The sequence below is a fragment of the Neolamprologus brichardi genome, chromosome 7 (assembly GCF_056152115.1).
Source record: "Neolamprologus brichardi isolate AB-2024 chromosome 7, ASM5615211v1, whole genome shotgun sequence".
NCBI classification, from domain to species: Eukaryota; Metazoa; Chordata; class Actinopteri; order Cichliformes; family Cichlidae; genus Neolamprologus; species Neolamprologus brichardi.
Genome location: NC_142110.1, coordinates 50892787 through 50914733, shown reverse-complemented (window position 1 = coordinate 50914733; position 21947 = coordinate 50892787). Strand labels below are relative to the sequence as shown.

The 21947-nt window shown below is 43.9% G+C and overlaps 1 protein-coding gene across 2 annotated transcripts in view; it reads left to right on the top strand.

Moving 5' to 3' along the window:
• Nucleotides 1-603: 603 nt before the first annotated feature.
• The window catches only part of LOC118454644 (uncharacterized), a 42143-nt gene continuing 20799 nt past the window's right edge, over nucleotides 604-21947 (top strand). The window contains exons 1-3 of one of the 2 annotated variants that reach the window (XM_035910386.2): nucleotides 604-1202; nucleotides 7730-11513; nucleotides 15200-15271. In XM_035910386.2, coding sequence (XP_035766279.2) covers nucleotides 8557-11513; nucleotides 15200-15271 — 3029 coding nt within the window. In that variant the 5' untranslated portion in view covers nucleotides 604-1202; nucleotides 7730-8556. Of the gene's footprint in view, nucleotides 1203-7729; nucleotides 11514-15196; nucleotides 15272-21947 lie in introns of both variants that reach the window. The other variant, XM_035910385.2, reaches the window with a different exon arrangement.

Sequence of the window (21947 nt, the reverse complement as noted above, 5' to 3'; positions counted from 1 at the left end):
GCCTGAAACCATGGGAGCAGTTTAACCTTCATTGACTACGGAGCTTCCTCTGCCTTTGAGGGCCATTGTCCATGTGTCTCTATTATCCTGCTGGTCACGGTTCCCCCTGCTCTGCTGCCCCCGCTCATATGGGAGATATCTGTAGAATAATTCTACCTGTCTGTTTCTATCGCCTTCTCCCTGCTTCTCTTCCCCTCCTTCCTCCCCCTCTCCATGCCTGACCTTTCTGCGTTCCTCTCCATCTGACCTTGGTGTTCTGTCAGATCGTTCCTTTCCTCCACCTCGCACTACTAGCCTCTACGTACCACCGCCCCCTTAAACAACCCCATGCTCTTCATTTCTACCCCCCGCTGACTGCTTCTTTTGCTTCTTTCCTCCATGTCCCTTAGATCCGCCCCCTAGATCACTTTCCTTCCCTCTCTCCTCCCCTCTCCTCCTCTCACTGTCTCCCTCTTCGCTCTCTGCAGCCGTACATACTCTGCTTTTTAATTAGACCGACTCACTAGCTCCACCTCCCCCTACCTCCTACTCTCCATCCCACACTCCTTCTCCCCCAGCCTCTCTTCGCTCCCCTCCCTCCTTTTGCTTACAAGGAGACAGGGGGCTTGCATGGCGACATGGAGAGGAGGTCATGATGAAGAGATGCAGAGAGAAAAGGCGAGAGAGCAAAAAAGGAGCAGGACGGGGAGAACTGAGAGGAGCATCTGAGACGATAACTGCCTGTTTGCTCACTCTTGCCTTCTTACTCCCCCTCCTGTCCTTTCACTTCCACACACAGAACAAACGCTCAGACAACTAGGTAGGCACAGCGGAGCTGAGAGCTGTGAGGGATGGATAAAAGGGTTCCCACGTGAAAGGCATGAATCTACGAGAAAAGAGGAGGGTGAAATAGAGGAAGACACAACCAGAGAGGAGGAGGAGGAGAGAGAGAGAGAGAGAGAGAGAGAAAGAGGTGAGCTGGAGAGGAAAGGGAGACAAGAGAGGAGCAGATGGACTCTGCACAGAGGAAGGGGAACGGTGCGAAGCTCACTGAGCAGCAGTGACAGAGAGGTGGGAATTAAAAAAAAAAAAAAGCAAACATGAATGCCAGAGGGATGGAAGAATGGGAGGAAGCGACGTGAAGGAATAGCTTGGGAAGAGGGAGCGAGCACTTGTGGGAAGACAACACAGAAGGAAAACAGGAAGAGAGAGAGAGAGATGAGGTATGTGTGACTCAGTTCTGTGTCCTGATGGAAGATAGTACAGCAATCTCATCAGCAGCCTTCTCGCAGCATCACCATAGAGATGGAGAGTTAGGCAAATCAGAGAAGAGGCGAGATTTAAAAAGCAGCGTACAAGTGTCTGTGTTGATTGCGTGCAGTGGAGCGAGGACATATTTGACTTATTGTTTTGTTTTGGCTCCCAACAGCCCGCTGAATGGTCCTCGCATGCGTGCACACACGTGCCTGCATACATTTTGTTTACATACTCGGCAGGTGTGTGTGTGTGTGCACATATTCCAGCAGTGGGGGTGTGCCCCTGCTGATTTGTGTTTGTGTGTGTGAGTGTGTGTGAGAAATCTAGTGATTTCTGGATTTTTGCTTTACTGCAGGTGTGGGAGTCGTTTACTGATACTGGGCAGCTTTATGAGAAGCTTTACAGAGTGAGAAGCTCAGATTGGTTTGTCGGCGGTGTGGCGTTGCAGATTCCAGCAGCGTGCTTTCATTGCACATTTGTCATGAGCAGGATTGTGTGTGTGTGTTTGTGTGTGCATGTGTGAGTGTTTGGAGCTATACACAGAAAGTTTAAGGAGGAGGCTCTGAATGAGGGAATTCCATTTGTATGGATCTGTGTGTGTGTTTATTTATGCGCGCACGCGTGTGTGTGTGCTGCTCTGGCAAGATGAGCATTTCAATTTCAATCATATTAACATGCTTCAGTAATCTTCTCACACATGTGAGAGTAATTGTTTCTCATAGTTTGCACATGTGTTTGCATCCGTCACTGAAGCAATCTTGTCACTGGCGCGCATGAAACAATCCCAGCTGTACACGTACTCTTTCGCGCGGGTGCGCACACACACACCTCCACGTGCACGCGCCACGCGCAGGTGCAGATTCGTGCGCCCGCTTTTCCCTGTGTGAAGAAACGCTGTGCTGTTAATCCCGACTGTTGTCGCGCAAGTCTTTCCCCCTTGTTCTCTCCCTCCTTCTGCGCTGCACCACTGTATCGCTCCCTTTCATCTCATCTCTCATCTTTAAAGAGGTCAGATATTGCTGTCTCTCGGCTCTTCCGTCTAGCACTTTTTTTTTCTTTTAGCACATTGCTTTTAAAAAAAAGAATCTGTCATCTATCTGCGTCACTTCATTTTCTGTCTTTGCCCAGGAGAAGTTAACGTGTCCTTTTCTTTTATTCTTAATTTCATTTATGCACTTGGAGAATATGCCTATCTGCGGGCCAGGTGTTTCCACTGGACTGACAGCATGCTGGCTTCATAGGTAACACACTATGATGTACTCTTGGGACATTAGTTTGGACAGCGACGTTGCAGCCTGGCAGAGAGTTACCCCCCCAGGGGAGTGGACTGTGCTGCATACGTGTAACATGCTGCTGTGCACTGGACATGTCCGTCTGACCACGAGTTATGAGGTGCTGCTGAATTCACACAGAGACCTTGGGAACCTTAGAAATCTGTGGCACAGAGTGGCGAGGAGACGTGAACAGTAGAAGAATCAAACTGAAGCAGCCAGCGAAGCAAGACAATTGGGCTTGCAGAATGAGCACAAGGAAGAACAATGTTTACTCTGGCTTTCTTTCACAGACACCCAAACATTCTCAAATTTGCTCACAGTTGGCTAAGTATGCTTATCACCATCCACTGGCCTACATATAGGGATTTCATATTAGGCAGAGGATTTTGGTTAAAAGAGGACAGATGGAACAAATCATTTCTGGCACTCGCGCTCGGAAAGATAGAGGTAATCCAGCCATCCTTGAAGAAAGCTGGAACAAGTAGAGTGTCCTCTTTAGTAAGAAGCTGGTGAGAAACTTTGCGAGATAACATATCATGCATGTTTGAATGACTTTTTAAAGTCATGAAGGCGGCAGGGGAAGCGAAAGTATTTGCCACCTGAGCTGTGCAGAGCATCGCAATAAAGCACTTTAAATCACTGTGGTACAGATCTGTTATTAAATACAATTTTAAGAGTGTTCTGAACTGAAACTCAAATTTTTCCCATTTCTGACACAAATTCAAAGACTTACTGCTTCAAAACAAACCTGCTTTTCCAAATGAAGACATCTGTGTGTATGTGTGTGTGGTGGTGGTGATGGGGAGGGGGGGGGGGCTAATAGTATTACCAGGCCAGAATCTCATGGTTATGCCAAACAGTGTGAGGTGAATAATGACTGTTTTCTTGTCGCTTGGGAACAGCAGAAGCATGTAGTAAGTACAGCTTGGCCTTCGGGTCTGAAAAGCAAAGGCTATGCAAAAAGTGGCTTTAATTTGTTATAATGACCAGCAGGGGGAGACTCCTCTGGTTGCAAACAAGCAGTGAGATTGTATAGAAACCTATATGAAAATAACTAGGCTAGTTTTTAAGTATTGTCTCGAAGATCAAGACAGCATTACCCATTTTCTCTTCCATCAGTCTAATATTTTTTGTGACAATATAGTGGGAACTTTTTACCCAGAGATAAATAATTGTTTGTGCAAATCTGTCCATGACTTTTTTTAGACTGATCATTCTGAAAAACAAACCAAGCCTAGCACAAAACCTTATTGGTGGAGTTGCTTAGTTTAAGCCTTCTTTAGTACAGTAACGAATGCTCACAATTAGAATAAACTGGAGGAAAAAGAAGTTTGTTGGACTAAAATGCTAGCTACCAGGTTTTTGTACTAACATTCTGAAACTTTAAATTTGACATTTTAACCATGGTCGTCCAGGTTTTGGGGTTAGATGTCGTGAATAAGAGGTCAATCAGACCAGCAAGCCAAAAGCACCATTAGCTTATATGGTAGTGATCATATAAATAGATGATATAACAGGGTCTGCTTTCTCATTAAACTTTAAATTTCACTGTAGTTTATCAAATGCGCACCTTACTATATTAAGAAAGCTTTTACACTAGTCATTTAAACTGTAAACTATTTAGGAAAGTGCCTGCTGAGTTCATAAATGAGATTGCAGCCGGAGGAGTCTCCCCCTGCAGGTCATTAGAAATAATGTAATTTTATGATAGAGTATGTTAGATATTCGTAGAACAAGAGACACATGCAGCTTTTTAATGCGTGGCGGTTAACATCCAGAGGCTAAACTTCTTTCATTCTCAGCCACAGTGGTTACCACTTGGGCATTAGCTTTATTTTATACAGCTTGATTATATAAAACTTCCTTTGCAGCTAGAGCTTGATGAAAAACAGCTTGCCAAGATTGAAGCTGGTCAAATTGGAATGCCAGTAGCCTACATAGTCATAATCAAACAAACCAGCATTTACATTTAGACGCTATTACACAAGTGTCTGACAGGAATGACAATGGCTGTGTTCGCCGTGTTGCGTTGGGTATCTAATGAATTAAGAATCATAATTTAATTTGTGTTTGTTTAATTTAATTTGCTGTTAAGCATGATCAGGCTCAAGACTTTCAGCGGTGAGAGGCAGCTACAGCAGTAGTACCGTTTTCTAATTTAAGTACCAGCACCGAGGACAATACTTTTACTTGCTTTACTTCACATACTCCCTTGCTTCTAATAATAATAATATGTTAAACCTATATATAATTCTACGCTGTTGATTTGCGCATGCATGCACAAGCCTTTTATTTGCATTTTTAAACGCACTTGCTGGTTTTATTGTATTAAATAAAACTGAACATCCCTTTGTTTGCGAGATTGCTGAGCTGTACTACACTCAGTGCTTACCTAACAAAGTAGTCATCTTCAGGCAACTCCCAAGGAGCTGCTCTTGAATTGGAAATCTCTTTGGACAAGAACACAAACACCAAAACGGCTTGTGCATTTTGCATCTCTTCTCTGAGCCGACCGTGGTGTAAATTTCTGTGACAAAGCACAGGTATAACTCTTAACCTCCGTGTGCTTACAGGACCGATAGCTGATCATATAGCTTTTCTTAGTTCCTCTCCACTTCTCCCTTAAATGCCCTGACACGCTGATGCTCCTGATTTACCACTTCACTGAACCCTAACCATGACATTTCCTCTGCTGCCAGGGGTTGCTTCCTCCTGCTTTTGCCCCCCCTCTGCCTGTCTGTCTCCCCCCGCCTCTTCCTCCCTCCTACTTATTCCGATTCCTACTCCTCTTGCTTTGCTATGTGTCTCATAGCATCTCTAAATATATCCCAGCATGTCTACCTCCTCTCCTTCCTCTTCCTCTTTCTGCCTCCTCTTCATCGCAGTCCTCTCTGACAAATTTTAAGCGTGCCTAGACAATCTGATCTGACATGTCTTTACATAACAATCCAATCCATGACACCTCCCATCCCCTCTGCATAGTTGGACCCAAAAGTGTGCTACTGGCATGGATACAGTTCTCGGTATCCTTGAAATCATCAGAATGTTATTATATCCGTGGAACCAGTCTTGACTTCTTCTATTTTGAATGTTCAGATGCGTTTCTAAGAGTCACAACAGCTTAGCACGGGATGATCAAATGTGACCTTAGCATTTTCATGATGCACACACACACACACACACACACACACACACACACACAGGAAAGAGAATAGGAGCAAAACCTTCTTGGAGACGTAAGCAGATAGCAAAGAGACTATGGTACATCCTGAACAATAACTGCTAAGAGTTATGACCCTTGCTAGGACTATGCCACTGCACACCTTCCACCTCTTCCCTGGTGATTTATCTCTTGTCTGCCAATAAAGCTCAACATGGAAATGTCACATGTGCAAAAGGGCTGCCCTCAGCCCTAGCGGTAAGCCCATGCAGCATTAAGAGGGGGATTCATTAAACTGTCAGCGTAAATTTTGATCCGAGGGTAGTTTGCAGAGTGAGGGGGATGAACTGTGGAAAGCACTAGACAAAAAGAGGCAGCAGAAGAGATTGCTGCAAAGCATTCGGTAGATTGGGAAATAAAGATAGAGCTGAGAGTGGGGAAAAAAAGGAGAACGGCCAGATGGGAGAAAGATGAAAGAAAGGTGTGCTCAGGGTGACACGTCCAGAATGAGTAAGGGTAATGGCCCTATGATACGTAGAGGGAAATCTGTCAGGGTGAAGGTTGAAAGGCTGCTTCGTACAAGAAATGGGTAGACCAACGACCGGAGTGAAATTGGATATTAATGACAAACACAGGAAGGGTGGAACCACTAATTTATCCAGGGAGAAGTGAGGAAAGGAGAAATCACCATCAAGGTCAAATGAACAGAAGTTTCTATGCTATAGATGAACCGTAGCTTGTGTTTTTGAGCCTCCGTAGTGCACCGTCACCCACGCCCGCATCTGAAAAAATGCGTACCTCAACTCAGAGTCATTTGTTTTTTCCGGGTGATTCATAGTTAAGCGGCTCATCTGTATACACGGCGGCGATAAGAAAGTAAAATGAGAAGGAATCCCGCGGTTTGTTTCTAAATCCATTAATATATCACAGTGTGCATGGTTGATATTTCCCCTCTAGGCTCTATCTGCTGTGACTTTAATCATGATTAATCCAAATAACCATGTTTTTAAAGGGGTTGACGGGAGGGAGGGAGGGGGGGGGGGGGCAGTTGTGCCAAAGATCCTCCTCTTCAGTGGAAAGAAAAGAGAGGAAAGCGAGGAAAACAGTGGATGTAAATAAAAGTGGCAGCCCCTCGGGTATCTCTCTCCCTAAATAACCTGGGAGCTGTGAAGGAGTCACTAATTACCCCTCCCACAGAAGATGGGAGGGTGGGTGGGGTGAGGGGAACAGAGTAACAGCCAGTTACACTCGCACAACAGAATTAGCCCGAGCCTGTCAGTGTCAGAGGCTATCACGGGGAGATAACGAGGAACAGATCCATAGATCGTGTAAGGCAAATGACAGCATCACGCCCGGCTGCCTGTTTCGCAGACAGGAAATGAAGTGATATATACTGCATGTATCAAGGCCATAGATCGTCAAAAACAGAGCACGGAATCGGGGTGACGAGAACATACTACTAACTGCAGCATGGTGGACAGACTGTCACAAAATGACCAGATGAATCAGAGAGGATGTCACCATGGCAGATCATCAAGGACTGATAACAGGGCAACAGACTGTAAAACATGGAGGAAAAAGAGAAATCCAAGGAATACGACAACAGTCGTACTGTGTGCCCATGAGCAGAAGTGATACTCAATGCAAAAATTATTGCTGTCACTAAAACACGGCTACTTTTAACAATACTGAGAGGAAAGAGCGTAAAAAAGGAATGAAACATTATACACCCCCCTTGGCCAGTGTGAATAGGCCTTAATTACAATCTCTTTTCACTTGTTTTCAGTTTACATTTCTCCACTGCTGATGATACACCGAGCCTTTTTTTCTCTCTCTTTTCCAACCTCCATCCTTTCAGCACTTTTTCTGAATTCATGTCTCCTTTTCCCATTCTGTGTTGACCCCCGCTCTCATGCATTTCAAAATAGCTGCCTATCTTACATCTTCTTCATTATCCGGAGGAACGAGCACATTGTGTTTCGATGGAAACTGAAGCACAATAATATGGAAACAATTACAGTCTCTTATTCGTCTCTCTCTTTATCTTTCTCCTCTCTAGGAACTCATGCTGCCTTCGACCATGAGAGAATGAGTCACGGAGAGAAGAGCTGAGAAAAGAAAGAAGCAGAGAGAGAAAAAGAAAGTGATAAAAAAAATTTTTTAAAAAGGAAGCAGAAGAGACCAAAAAAAAAGTTAAAAAAGACCAGATCATTATGGGAACGCAGTCAAGCCAATCCCGTACTTTGGCCATCCAATCTCCTGAGGGCCCAGGGGACAAAGCAGGTGGAGAAGGACAGGCTGCCAAGTAGACCAGCCAATGTGATGGACAGACAAAGGATAGGCTGCATTCCCTTCCTCTCCACTTATCTGCAGGTAACCTCCCTGGCCTCTGCAAGAGTTCTTCTTGCTGGAACGTTAAAGAGAAATGTGAATAAGAGGCAAAAAATACATGTACAACTTCAGAAGACATGAAACAGCATGGACATTTTAAAGAATATTTGATGCTGCATATATTTATTTTTATATAAGATTTTAAAGGGAAGTTTAAGACAAGTTTTCTCACAGATATCTATACTATACCTTGAATTGGGAAAATGGTAATCCATCTTTTCTTGAGGACAATCTTATTTGCAGAGGAAGTCCTTGGTGTACAGATGAGCTGAGCAGCTAAATGCAATACTGTATAGAGACTGCTACATCTACAGTATTTTCTGGGATGAAAGTGAAACGTAGTCAGTCAATCGTATAGATCTCTCACTGTTACACTGAATATATAGTGATGGAGCGATCGCTTTCCTTGTTGACACACTAACACAAGAGATTCTCCACAACAGCAACCTGCCTTCACAGTGTGTGGATGTTGTGGGAGCGAGAGAGGCTGGAGAAATGGTGAGCAAAGAGCCTGACCACTTGCTCACAGGCCAGACCAATGGCAAGAGCAGCCTGGCAGACAAGTTACCTGGGACAATGACCGTGCGCTCTGTGCTTCTCAATCGAGACTCCCCCGATATCGAAAGTCGCCTCAAGCGGCGCCGCAACCGCACCCACCAGGTCCGCTTCAAAGACCTGGAGGATGGCAGCAGCAGCAGTGGCAATAGTGGAACAGGGGAAAACAATAGCCATCAGAAGCCTGTCAAAGACTGTGACAGTCCACATCCTCTTCGCAAACACAGCAGCAGGTCCCCCCTGCCATGGACTGACAGGGACAGACCACAGACCAAGGATCTACCTGGCCAAACCTCTGTGGTTGGGGCTGTGCGTGGTGACATGGCGAGCACTATAGAGGTGGTGGCTGCCTTTTTAGCTCGAGCGCCTCCTCATCCATTGACACCTGGTCCTACACGTCGAACCTGGGCACCACCGCAGGCTAACTCTCTAACCTTGCCAATGACACGCAGGCCCAGTACAAGCACCAGCACAGCCATTCAGACCTCCCCATGCCTGAAAAAGCCCCAATCTCTCCCTTCCTCCCACACTCGTAGCCACAGCCTTGGGGACTCAGTTGGGGTGGATGGGGACGACGAACATGACTCTCAAGACGAGTTCCTTACTCACAACCATGTGTTGTTACCTGCGTCCAAAGATCAGAACGGCCCTCCTGGCCCAGGGGAGCGAACTGTAGTGGAACGAAGGTCTAAAGTATCAAGGACAGAAATTAAGTCTGCTGTAAAAACCTCAAGGCACAGCTGCCCCCCTTTAGTCCTTCAAAATACTGAGCCATACCACTGTTCCTCTGTATCCTGCCGAGATGGCCCCAAACGTCAGGGAAGCAGTACTCCCTCAGCGATCAGGAGGAGAAAGCGTCTAAATAGGACAACAAGTGATCCTGGAAAGGAAGTGCACTACTGCACCACTCCCACACAGACTGAAAGTCCCAGTCCATCCCCACCCCCTTCAAATACCAAACTCTGTACCACTCAAGTTCAGACTGAGAGCCCATCCCCTCCTTTAAGTTCAAGGTACAGCACCGCCCAGAGTCAAACTGAAAATCACCATTCTCCACCTTCAAGTGAGGAACAACGCACAACCCAAATTCAGACCACCAGTACCAATCCAGCCCTACCTCTGAATGCTGAACAGTGTACGGCTCAAATACAAACAAGCTCTCCCAGTCACTCTTCTCCTGATCGTAAACTTTCCACTACACAGACACAAACTAAAAGCCCGTTTGCTTCCCCACCTTTAATACCATCACCCAGCTCAGTACAAATTCTGTGCAAGCCTATATCCCCAACAGTGACTCCAGACCCTCCTACTATCCAAACAACTACTGTGCCTTATTGTACATCTCCCCCACCTACAAGTGCACCAATACAAACTCCTGAGCACTGCACAAAGCTACCTTGTACTTCTCCAGCCAAGTTAGCTTCCACAACCCCACCTCCTCCCAAAGCACTTTCCATTCCTTGCGCCACTTCTGTACCTACTGTTACCCAACTTCCGGTCCCCTATTACACTGTTGTGTCCCCACCAACAACACCCAGCACAGCCGCGGTCTGCTCCAGTGCTTCTTCAGCTGCATCGCCATGCCCCACCCAAAACTGCATCCCCCTTATGTCAAACGTGGTGTCATCCCCTCAGTTAACCCGCTCCACCCCTACCCCAACTATAAAACCCATTATAACTCCTGCTGATCTCACCAAACAGCCAACCCCTGCCCCAAATGTAATACATCAACCACCATCAGCAGCATCAAATGCTACACCTTCATCAAATGTAACTCCCTGTACATTTGTTACTCAAACTGCCATATCTTGCACATCCATATCATATTACACAACTACACATGCAGTTGGTCCCCATGCACCTCACTTGAATCCAACTGCACCTTCTTATGCCACAGTTATTCAAACTGTCTCTCATTGCAACATCCCATGTCAAACTTTGCAAAATACCTCTTCTGCTTGCACAGGCATAACCCCTTATTCCTCCCCCGTCCCAAAATTGAAATCTTGCACTTCTCCGCCTCCGCTTGTGAAAACCTATGCGTCCACTCTTGCAAATGTTCAACAATGTGCAACACCAACTAAAGCCATTCCTCTGTACTCTTCCACATTTCGTGCTGCACCACCATACACCCCCCCTTCTCAGACCCCGTACAATGCTCAGGATAAGAGGGGCATTCGACTTCCACCTCCTCCTCCACCGCCTCCACCATACACACCACGAAAAAAGGGAAATGATCCGCCAGGTCCTGCAGTCCGAACACCCATGCTCAGGGCAGACAGCAAGGTCAGCAACAAAGATAAAGATAGAGAGAAGGAAAAAAAGGAGGATATAAAAGACTCACCAAAGCTCTGTGAGAGAGCCAGCTCTCTGAAGCACAGAGCTCAAACTCCGCCAGTTGCTGTGATGAAGGGAGAGAAGCAGTCCTCCTCCTCCTCCTCTCCTGCCAAGGCCTGTTTTAAGCCCAGCTGTCTTAGCTCAGCCCAGGCTCAGCTTGGGGCGCTACACAAAATGCTCTGCTCAGGAGCCAACGTCAGGCCGAACACCCCCAACAGCCAACACGCTCTCCCTCCAAGTCAGCAGGGATGCTCTGGATCCAGGGGCTGCTCTGCTTCTGGGGGGCGGCCTACAGCTGGGCCCCTGACTGCCACCCAGGCTGATACTCTGAGACAGGTCCAGGAAATTCTGGGAGGGTTGGTGTCTGGGGCCAGGTGTAAATTGGACCCATCCAGGGTGACAGAAAAGCTCTTGAGTCCCAATGGCCCCCTGCATGATATTCGTAGCTTGCAGACTCAACTTCACAGCCTGGAGGGGGTCCTGGAGACCAGCCAGAACACCATTAAGGTCCTGCTGGATGTCATTCAAGACCTTGAGAAGAAGGAAGCTGAGAGAGATGGGTGAGGCTATATTTAATTTCAGTGAGACCATTTACATAATGAAAAAGTGAACCTGCTTTGAATGTTATTAGACAATTAAATGACTGTTATCAGTTGTAATCACCCACAGATCACGCGCACCCTGCTGTACCCACAAGTAAGCCAGGAGGTGCAGTATCATTCTTTCTGATCACTGGTTGACAGAAAGTGACTTAGTTTATGTAAGCCACATGAATAACACATAAACTCTCCAGTGTACGTTTCAGGTAAGACAGAAAACTGAGACTTCTAAATTGTGATTATTATGAACAAGTCTGTTTAAAGTAAAACTATGATCTTTAAGTGCTTCACTTGAGACTTTGGTGACTTTGGGGCATCACTATAACATAACCAAACAACAAGTCAACAATAAACTTCATATCAACAGTAATAGAAAACAAAGAGAAAACACAAGTCTCATATGCACCTGGGTTCATCTGATTTATAAAGCAATAATGTACTACTAAGCCTATTTGTTGATGATCTACTGGCTGTATTTTTTTTTGCCACAATAACAACTGATAATTGACATTTTACAGTTTCTCTCAAACATAGAAAAAACACCATAGTTAGCCTGCAAAAGACTAACTTGACCCGAACCTTTCAGAATAGGCTTTTGTCTCAATGAATAAGTTACTCCTGCCAAGAAATGACAAGCTCATTTGACACTGTGTAAACCAGAGTCATCAGAATGTTTCAGCATTTGGTCGAAATAACTCTACAAGTGATTTCCTCATCTTCTAATTTCCCTAAAAAGTTTTGTTCTACATCTTTCTATTGACAGTGTTTCTATTGACAGTGTTTCACTCGGCTTATTTTCCTGATGATAACTGAGTGCTGTTGTGTATCAAAGTGAATTCAGATGATTTATCATGCAGTGTTTATTGCTTACTTTGTAGAGCAAACGTACACATACATTAGCATGTAATGTGATGAATAAAAATTTCCTGCAATTATCATACAACATAGTAAATTGCAGTAAACAGACCGTAAAATTTAAACATAACTGCAAAGACCCCCCCCCCCCCCCCCCCCCCCCCCCACCACCACCACCACCACCACCACCACATAGATTATCATCGCTTTAAGCACATAGCGTGGAAACAAGACACGGTTTTCTAGTATTCTACATCAATAAACAGTGCTGGAATCACTGGACATCCTGTTACTCTGTTGGCCACAGATTCTCAGCCACCTCACACCTAATATGTTTGCTTTCAGTGTAATAGAGAAAGAACCATTGAATGCCGCATCCGTCCTCTGCACTCTCCTGGATCTTCTTATATTCATGGCAGGCTGCTTGCCCTATAAAATGAGTTGGCTCTTCAGTGTTAACAAACTGCTGTAACTCTGTTGCTCTCAAGCTCTATAAAATATGTACATACACCTGGATCACCAGATTTTGGTTTTCTGGTGGACTATTCTGCATTTAATGACATACATAATAAAGTGCAAAACTATTTTTAAAAAATGGTAAATGGCCTGTATTTGTATAGCGCTTTACTAGTCCCTAAGGACCCCAAAGCGCTTTACACATCCAGTCATCCACCCATTCACACACACATTCACACACTGGTGATGGCAAGCTACATTGTAGCCACAGCCACCCTGGGGCGCACTGACAGAGGCGAGGCTGCCGGACACTGGCGCCACCGGGCCCTCTGACCACCACCAAACACAAAAAAGTCTGCTTTTAATTACAAAGACATGCCAAGGTTGTTAGTTATTTGCTTAAATGTCCTAAAGGATATTAGCAAATGCTAAATAACAGACGATAACAAAGAGAAATACTCTCTTTGGTGTGCATACATTTAAAGCTGAAGGTTTTCAGATATTGTTTGTGACAGTTTTGACTGTTATTGAGCCAAAGCAACTGGGAACAACCGAAGCTTGTTGAGCCCAAACTCTAAAAATATGCAATACACATACATGCGCAGCTCTTACACGACAGCAGGGTCAGCACATTTTAATGGTTTGCTGGACTGTTCCACAAGTAGAGCTCATTTCCTGAGCTTGCTATTAAAAAAGGCTGTTGGCCTTTTTAAAAAATCACACAGTCTGGAATTTAATTTTAGAAATTTCACACACTAGTGAAGATGGCCCCGGATCACACCACTGTTCTTTGGCACCACGTGCCCAAGGTGGTTTCCAAAGGTAGTGTTACCAGTAGTGTGAAAGGTGCTGCTGCCTGGGGTTAAATCAAGAGCCTCCAAAGGGCTTGTTTGGTTTTAAAAGTAGTGTGAAAGCCCTGGGCTAAAAGAGGAGTTATCCCACAACTGAAGCTGTAAATGTGAAATGACTGCAATCCTTGGGCTAATGGAACTGTAAACCCAAGGCTACCAGAGCCTTGCAGCACAGTTCCAAGCATAGTGTGAGAAGCCATCTGTTAATTTTTAACAGTCAATCGCTCAGCCTTTATTAAATTTAGAAAGATGGATAGATGGATAGATATCAAAGCCAGACATAACAGCGCTTTGCACTAATAGACTGTCTCTTCTCTCATGGAATGGAGCAGACAAGTGGGTTGTTGTAGACAGATTATTCTTCACCAAAAAGGGAATATCCACAGCCCAGCAGTAATAACTTTCCAGCATCGTGTGCTCTGAATATTACAGATAGATGGTTGTTGTGCCTAAGCCTTGCTGTGATGAAGCTCCTCTATTTATAGCCAATCCCCCTACTGCACACAGTGTCAATACAAATCTCTGTGGACAGAACACAATATAAATTTGGTCAGAGTGAAAAAGGCAAAAGCTAAAACGGCAGGTTGAGCGACAGAAAGAGGAAAACGCAACACCAGATTGAGCACAGCAGAAAGCAGGGGAGCATCTGTAGTTATTTTGATGACGTCTCATGTCAGTCAGGCAAGTGTCAGCTCTCAATATGCTGAGGAACTGATCTCATGTCAGACCACGGGGAGGCTTATGGGAGTTTGGGCGCACCTATTTCGCGAAGCCTTGTTCCTCATGCATGTATGCAGCAGGCGGGAGAGATTGTCATCAAGTGGTTTCAGATGCTCCATGCCTCTTTAGTGTAAAGCCATACTCATCAAGTCTTTAATTAATCTGCTTCCTACATTGTAAGCAGCTTAGTAATTTCTTCTGCCTTATCATTCCAAAATAGTACATGTTTGCGGGGGGGGGGGGGGGGGGGGGAAGAAAAATCATGGATACACAGGAAGGGATGCGTGTCTGTGAATCCATGGAAAGACTTGACTGATGTCTGAGCAACGTAATCCAGATCACAGTGTTAACACTAATGCCAGCCCTTTGAAGACATCTGAACATGTGACTGAACAGCCTACTGTCTCATAAAGTGACACATCTTGCATGTTCCAGTATTTAAATTCAGTCCCCGGCCTTGTGCACGCAGACTTGACTTCTACCTCATAAGCATTATTTTATGCCTGGAGTGATATAGTGACTCATGGTTTACGTAACCGACCGAGCCCGTTGGAAGGGGTATCGTTCATTAAAAAATGATCAGGGGTGATTTCAGGGAGGAGATTGGTTTATATTCAGGACTTCGTGTGCCAAAAATTCGATTCAGCGAGGGAAAAATGATAACCTCAATATGTCTTTGTGGGCTCACACAAACACACAAACACAAAAGCATTCCTCTTTTATTTTGTTCCCCTGATATGTCATCTCTGTGCTTCTCAACAGAAGACATTCCTACAGAACCGGACAGGACATCGAGAACTGTGGGACCTGCAGGGACTGCGCGTGCATCATCTACAGGTACGTGGATGTATACGCATTTGGAAATCTGACTGTTTATTGCTTGCATCACACGTGAGCACCGAGAGCACAGAGCTTGTGTCGGTGCACAGTTATGTGCATCACGCTGTCACTTTGACTCACATCAGAAGTTCAGTTTTATGGCTTGGTAGGATTGCCATTCTGCTCTGTGTGACAGCACGGACGGATATGAAGCACTCTGAGTATGGCCACTCGTTGCATAAACACCGCTGCCAGTTTTGATCACTGAACGCATTTATAAGAGCTGCATTAATCACAATCATTCTCCTGCTCCTCCTCTGAATTAATAGGCTAAACAAGAAACACAGACTTAAGTCATGCACCTGTGTTCAACCCACTTTTTTTCCTCCCTCTTCCCTTTTTGCTCCTCTCATTTTTCAACTCTCGTCATCTCTCTTTTAGACACACACAGGCACTCACACACACACAGAGTGACTCCAGAATCATTCTGCTCTGAGATTTGAATTAAAATCAGTCAATTAACAAACAGGATTTCACACTTTGGGTGAAAAAAGAACAGAAAAGTGGGGATTGTGACACAATTGAAATCCGGAGCTTGTACATGTCAAAAACTGTGGGGGAGGGGAGGGCGTCCTTCAGAGAGGAGACAAGAGGAGAAATGAAACCCATGATAGAATAGGAGGGGTGACAAGAGTGCTTGCATGCGTGGATGTAATTTGATTATGGCAGGATTAAAGCAGTACTCTGATTATTAAAACTTTCATTTAAACACCTCGGAAGGGGGCTAAGAAATTATTTCATAAATCTGCGAACGGATAACTCAATTAAGGAGACAAAATTCATCATCAGTCTTTTTAATTGTGGTCTGGAGCGGCGAAAAGTGACATGCATTCACCTCAGACTGATTACTTCCAGTGATTCGATTCCGTGCCCACGCGCTCGTTTGTTATTTGTTATTTTGCTTATTATTTTATTAATAAGGTGTTTCCTGTAGCTGCGACGTATCCTCGACCTTAACTCCATTATCAAGCAAATGGCATTATAACTGAAGCTTAGTTACTGTAAACCACATAAATGATTCAATCAAACTATTATCCTAATCTGATTGTGTTCAGTAATTTATTTATACTGTGTGTGGAGAGCCCCTCCGTCAAAACACATGGAAAAGACAGTGGGGGCGACAGTTGAGGACAAGAAAGCAAAAAAGAAAATAAAAAACAGAGAGATCTAAGAGACAAGAGCTGAGATTTAAAAATGAAAGAAGAAAAGAGGGAGAAGAGGCCTATAAGAAAAGTGATTGAGTTGGAACCTAAATAGGGGTTCATCTTGAAATATTGCCACATTACTCCTCAGGAATGTCTGAAGCAGCGACACTTCCTAATGTTAAAGTAAAAAAAAGAAGAGAGATTTAAAAGTTATCACTCTGGGATGTTCTTCGCAGTTTTTTTTCTCTCGGGTAGCAGTTCTGAAATATTTGACGTAATACTGCAACCTGCCGATGACATCGCAAGCCTCGGTTTTATGGTCAGATGAGGACTTATCAGTCAGTCTGCCACCGAGTCGACATGTTTCTTTCCATGTGTGACAAGAGGATTTTCCTGCTTTGAAGGGGGGGGGGGGGGGGGGGGGGGGGGGGATTCTCTTTTCTCTGCGACTCAAGTAGAGCCGAGTTTAGAAAAAGAGAAGTTGGCAGCAATACAGAAGAAGGTGAAGATAAAGCGTAGCCTGAAAAAGTGAGTGATGGAAAAGCCCTGAAATCTGACAAGGCAGATTTCATCAATTAAGAAGCTTCTTGGAATCTTAGTCTTCGAAGAAAAGCCCAGCTCAGCACGCCGCACTCTGTCAATCTAGTTGAAAAGCTGAGATGGGAGTTTATTCAGAAAAATGAATTCCATTTCAGAATTTTTGTGCAAGACTATTTGTCATTGACAAGTCAGCCACAACAAATTTTAGCTGAGTGATGTGACCGAGATTCATTTCAAAGCAAAATAAAGAGTATTTATTTTCACGGATCAGATAAGTACTTGTATAAAAAGGGTCGCGATAAGCTCGCAGGTCAATACCGCTACTATCAAGCCATTGTTTTGGTTTGTCGGCCGGCAGCTCGTACATGTTCCTCAGGCATGTGGTGCTGGTGCTTAGCCTTTGATAAAAGTGGCTGCATGCTTGCCACATCGAAAAGGAGCCAGCAGAGGTTGTTTGTGATGGATGGATGGTTTGGTCGTTTGGGTCCAAAGTTCAAACTACTGACCTCAGTGGCTCTGTGAGGGTCTAAGGCAAGAAACCACACAAATGCAGATTTTTCTCCTGATGATTTTCTTCCTCCAGTAATGACCCCCAGCCTCCACTGCATAATGCAGTGTAATGTTCAGCTTTCAAACCTGCTAAAATGCGACCAGATTATTAAAAGGCACAGAGGCAGAGCTGGTGCCAGCACTGGCAGGGCAGCGACAGAAAAGAGGAATTTTCTGCATTTTTGATTCACTGCACTCAAAGTGCTGGGGGTTTTTTTGTTTTGCTTTTTTTTGGACAGCTGTTTCTGGTATGGACACAAGCTGAAACCATAGTATGTTTTTGTGTTAATGCACATAGATTTCATCTACATTTAATCCGATTTTTCTTCCATTGCAGTTTTAAAGGTTTTGAGTTAAGTCTTATACCTGACGTTGCAGAGCAAAATTGAGTTGAAAGATACAGTTCTTTATTTGTCCTGAGCGATCCTGATATCCAATTAACAATAATCATCAGGGTTTGGCTTACAGCTTGCAGGTGGAAAGAGTTAATGCAACGATACATTCTAGTAGAGAGTCTGCAGTTTTCAAACACAGCAATTACTCTACGCTTTTGATCCTGTGTAGTAAGTGTTTTTTCTCCTGATTGCCTCAAAGGTCGAGAAAATCCATATTATTCTTTTCAGACTTTGCTTTTGTGACCAGGACAATGACATTTTTAAATTTAATTACTGGTTACCAAAGGGCAGTTTGAGGCGTAATCAATCAGAAATAACAAAGAAAAGAAAAAAAACATCCAACTTATTGTCTAGGAAAAAGTTATGTTACGTAATGATATGTGTAAGAGTGGGATTGTAAAATTTAGGGAAAGAAAAGGACAAAATCTAACCCTCACTTTAATGCAGGCACCAAGCTGGATATGATAAGCATCTCTTTAAAAAAACATAAACACCTAACAACATCATGAATATGTTAAGCACAAAGTTGTTATGATACGTGTGTATTTAAGCATGCCTTTGTGTGTCTGCGCACAGGGCTTTGTTCTCGAGTTTCTCAGGACATCGGCAGAGCTTATATAAAAATGCTAATGACACTTTAAGCATGCAAATGTAGATTCTAGTGGCTACAGAGAGTAACATTCTGAGCATTTTGTACCCAAACACGGTTCATAAACAAGCACTTCATTTGTTCTGCCTTTTTTTAAAGGTCTCATTTTACAGGACGAATAATGCATGATGTATCTGATGCTATTTATCCAGCACCAGTGGCACATTAACTGCATATTAAAATGTGAATTCGATTGTGTGGCCATGCAGGAGTGTTAATTAGTGAATGCGTTTGTGATCCCCACCCCTTCTCTCCCTGTTATTCTTTTTGCTAATGGCGAATGTGCTGTATGAAATGAAGTAGGGAGGTCTAACAAGGAGCTGTTGTGCTTAATCCCCGTGGAGTGTACGGAGACAGCAGCCTAATCAGATCTGTACTCTGCTGCTTTATCTCTGCAACTGCTCTGTCTATTGCTCGATCACGCGTTTCGCTGGAGGAGCTTGATGGGCCGCGACTCTGAGACGGATTAATGACTCCGTGGACGATATGTTTTCATCTGAACTATGAGTCTACTAAAGTTTGCTCTTTTTTTTCCTTTCTTTAAAACAAAACCTTCGTCGCCTTCAGTGAACAGCAGATAATTGAGGAAAAAAGGAGTGCTGAGGAAGCATTTCTGCCTTTCTTGTTTTCCTTTTCGCTGACTTTTATCCACGGAGATATCACTCGTGTTTGTTGCCAATCTTGTGTGTGGCCTTGTTCCACGCTCATATTGTTTTCTCTCCATTGCTCTCATTTACAGCCTAGTCAGACTCTTTAAACAATTGTCAATGAGTGCCTGTTCACTTCAGTGATATGCACATGCATGCCCAGGCACGGTGGTGACAGAGGATTTCTTTTGCGTGTCTCGTAAGAATCGGGCTGTAGACTGATCCATCGGGATGATTTGAGATGAACATTTTGTGACAGCGCCTACAGTAAGAGTTCTTCCCTCCCCAATTCCACCACACACCGACCGTGAATCAGCGCTTCCTGACGCACAGCTCCACTGGCACAACATTGCACGACAGATATTCGCACGCTGTCCCTCGATTGTGATAGACCCCAGAGAGAGTCGGCTGAGAATAAGAAAGTCTGGAGACTGGGCGTGGGAGATGAATTGCGGATGACTCTCGATGCATCTCAATTTCTCCTTTTTTTAAAAAAATGTTGGCAAGTGTCCCATCCCTTCTTCTCTTACTTCTTCTTCTTTTTCCCCTGCACAAATGTCTAACTCTTGTGTGCAGTGAAATATTAATCCACATCAAGAATTCATCACAACGGCTTTAAAAGATTTTAAAAAGTAATAATAGTGCCGGGGGAGACTTGGAGTCATCTCTTTGTTGGCTCGATATGGGTGGAGGATGATTGCCAGAGACGCTTGTCCAGTGGATTTCTGTGATGGAGCAGCTCTGCATGCCTTGCATGATTAAACATGCAGCACAATGCAAGCTGAGTTTCAGACAGAATTAATTGATTGAGAGAACAAATTGATTGTTTTTTTGTTTTTTTTTTAAACAGCATGTGGCTTTTTTGTGATTCTGTCAAGCTGTGAAAGGCTGAACAAGGGAATAAAGAGAAGCACACTAAAGTGAAGAACCTAGTAAGAAAATTCATAGTGTCTTTTCAGGAACTCAAGTGAGTGTTAAGAGTTGTGGGCTGTGTTGCATAGAGCCCTCATTCATACTACTCTTGGCCGCTGTAATATGCTTCTGTCTCCTTCCCTATCTAGAGCGCCACTTCACAGCTCGGTCTCATGTTTCTTTCCACCACCTTTGAATCACCTTCTCATCTGGCCCAGAAGGGCATAGCAGTCCAATTCAAATATTCTCCACCAGAGATGGGCAGTAACGCGTAATCTGTAATCTGATTGCTTTTTTCAAGTAACGAGTAAAGTAAGGGATTACTATTGCAAAAACGGTAATTAGATTACTGTTACTTTCCCGTAGGAACGCTGCGTTACTGCGTTACTAAAACCGTGATTTTTTGCGAGAATGTCTCATGACAGTGACGTAAGCGAGTGCGACGTTCGTGACAACAGCTGTGTACAGATCAACAATGGATCATATATCAAGTGCCGGAGAGAGTATGAGCATGCAGCGTTTAAAGCGTGGCAGTACTGACCTTACTTTGAGTTTGATTCCATAAAAAGTGACAAAAACATTAGCGTCTGTTGTGCGTGGGAAGAAAACTTCTTTTTACACTGAAAAAAACCCTAAACAAGCTCCGAGTGCACTACCTCGTAATGGGAAATTCACAGAGAAACTCGCGGATTCTTCCACTGACCGCTGTGGCACACCTGCACCAGGGTAAACCTCCGCCTACCCTACTCCTGCTTTACAGGTGAAAATAGAGCAACAGGACCGCTAGTCTTTGATTTCATTTATTTTCTGCTGTGTTTTACTTGCATCTATTTGAAAGACTGAGTGTAAACACAGAAAATATTTTATTTTATCTGCTGGAATGTGCAGAAAATAGGTTAAATAAATGTTAAACTAATTTCTTCAAGTCAGAGAATGGTGCATATAATTTAATTTTTGCTTGATGCATAAAGTTAAAATATTAAAACTGATAAAAACAAGTTTAAAAAAAGAGACTTTTCCATTTGATTACATTTTGTATGATGGATTATGCAGAAAAAGTAGAATTGGGCTGACAGATCTATCGCTTTATCACCTCAAATCGTGTTTTTAAAAAGTAACTAAGTAACTAAGTAACTAAGTAATTAATTACTTTTGAAAAGAAGTAATCAGTAAAGTAACGGGATTACTTTTTGGGGGAAGTAATCAGTAATTAGTTACTGATTACTTTTTTCAAGTAACTTGACCAACACTATTCTCCACATGTCCCTAACTGTGGCCCATAGCTACCGACAGCTTCTCATTGTCCTGCTTTTATCCAGACAAATATGCTATTTTACAGGCATCAGAAAGAGGCGCCTTTTCCCACAGATTGCTTGTGTCACTTCCTCTGCTCTGCCCCCACTTCTCCGTTCTCCCCGCCTTGAATATAAATACATTTCACACCTAAATGGGGATGAGGTGAAGTGGTGCAAACTGGCAACTCTGGATTGGGTATCGCAGCAGCAGGAAAGAAGGATGAGAAGAACATCAGAGAGGTGTTTAGTGGGAACAATTGCTACTTACAGCACTGGATTCCCTTCAATAGATAAATGAACCATGCCCCCAACATGTTTCTATGCACAGTTTACTGAGGCAAATCAACAATTGCACTATACATGCAGTATGCAAATCAGTAGACACTTGTCCCAAAAAAATCTGCACCCCGATGTGCACATATTTAACAGAGCTCCCCTTGAAACACAGTGATGTGTGAACTAATTATAGATGAACTTCTTATGTTCACGTACACAAGGATAT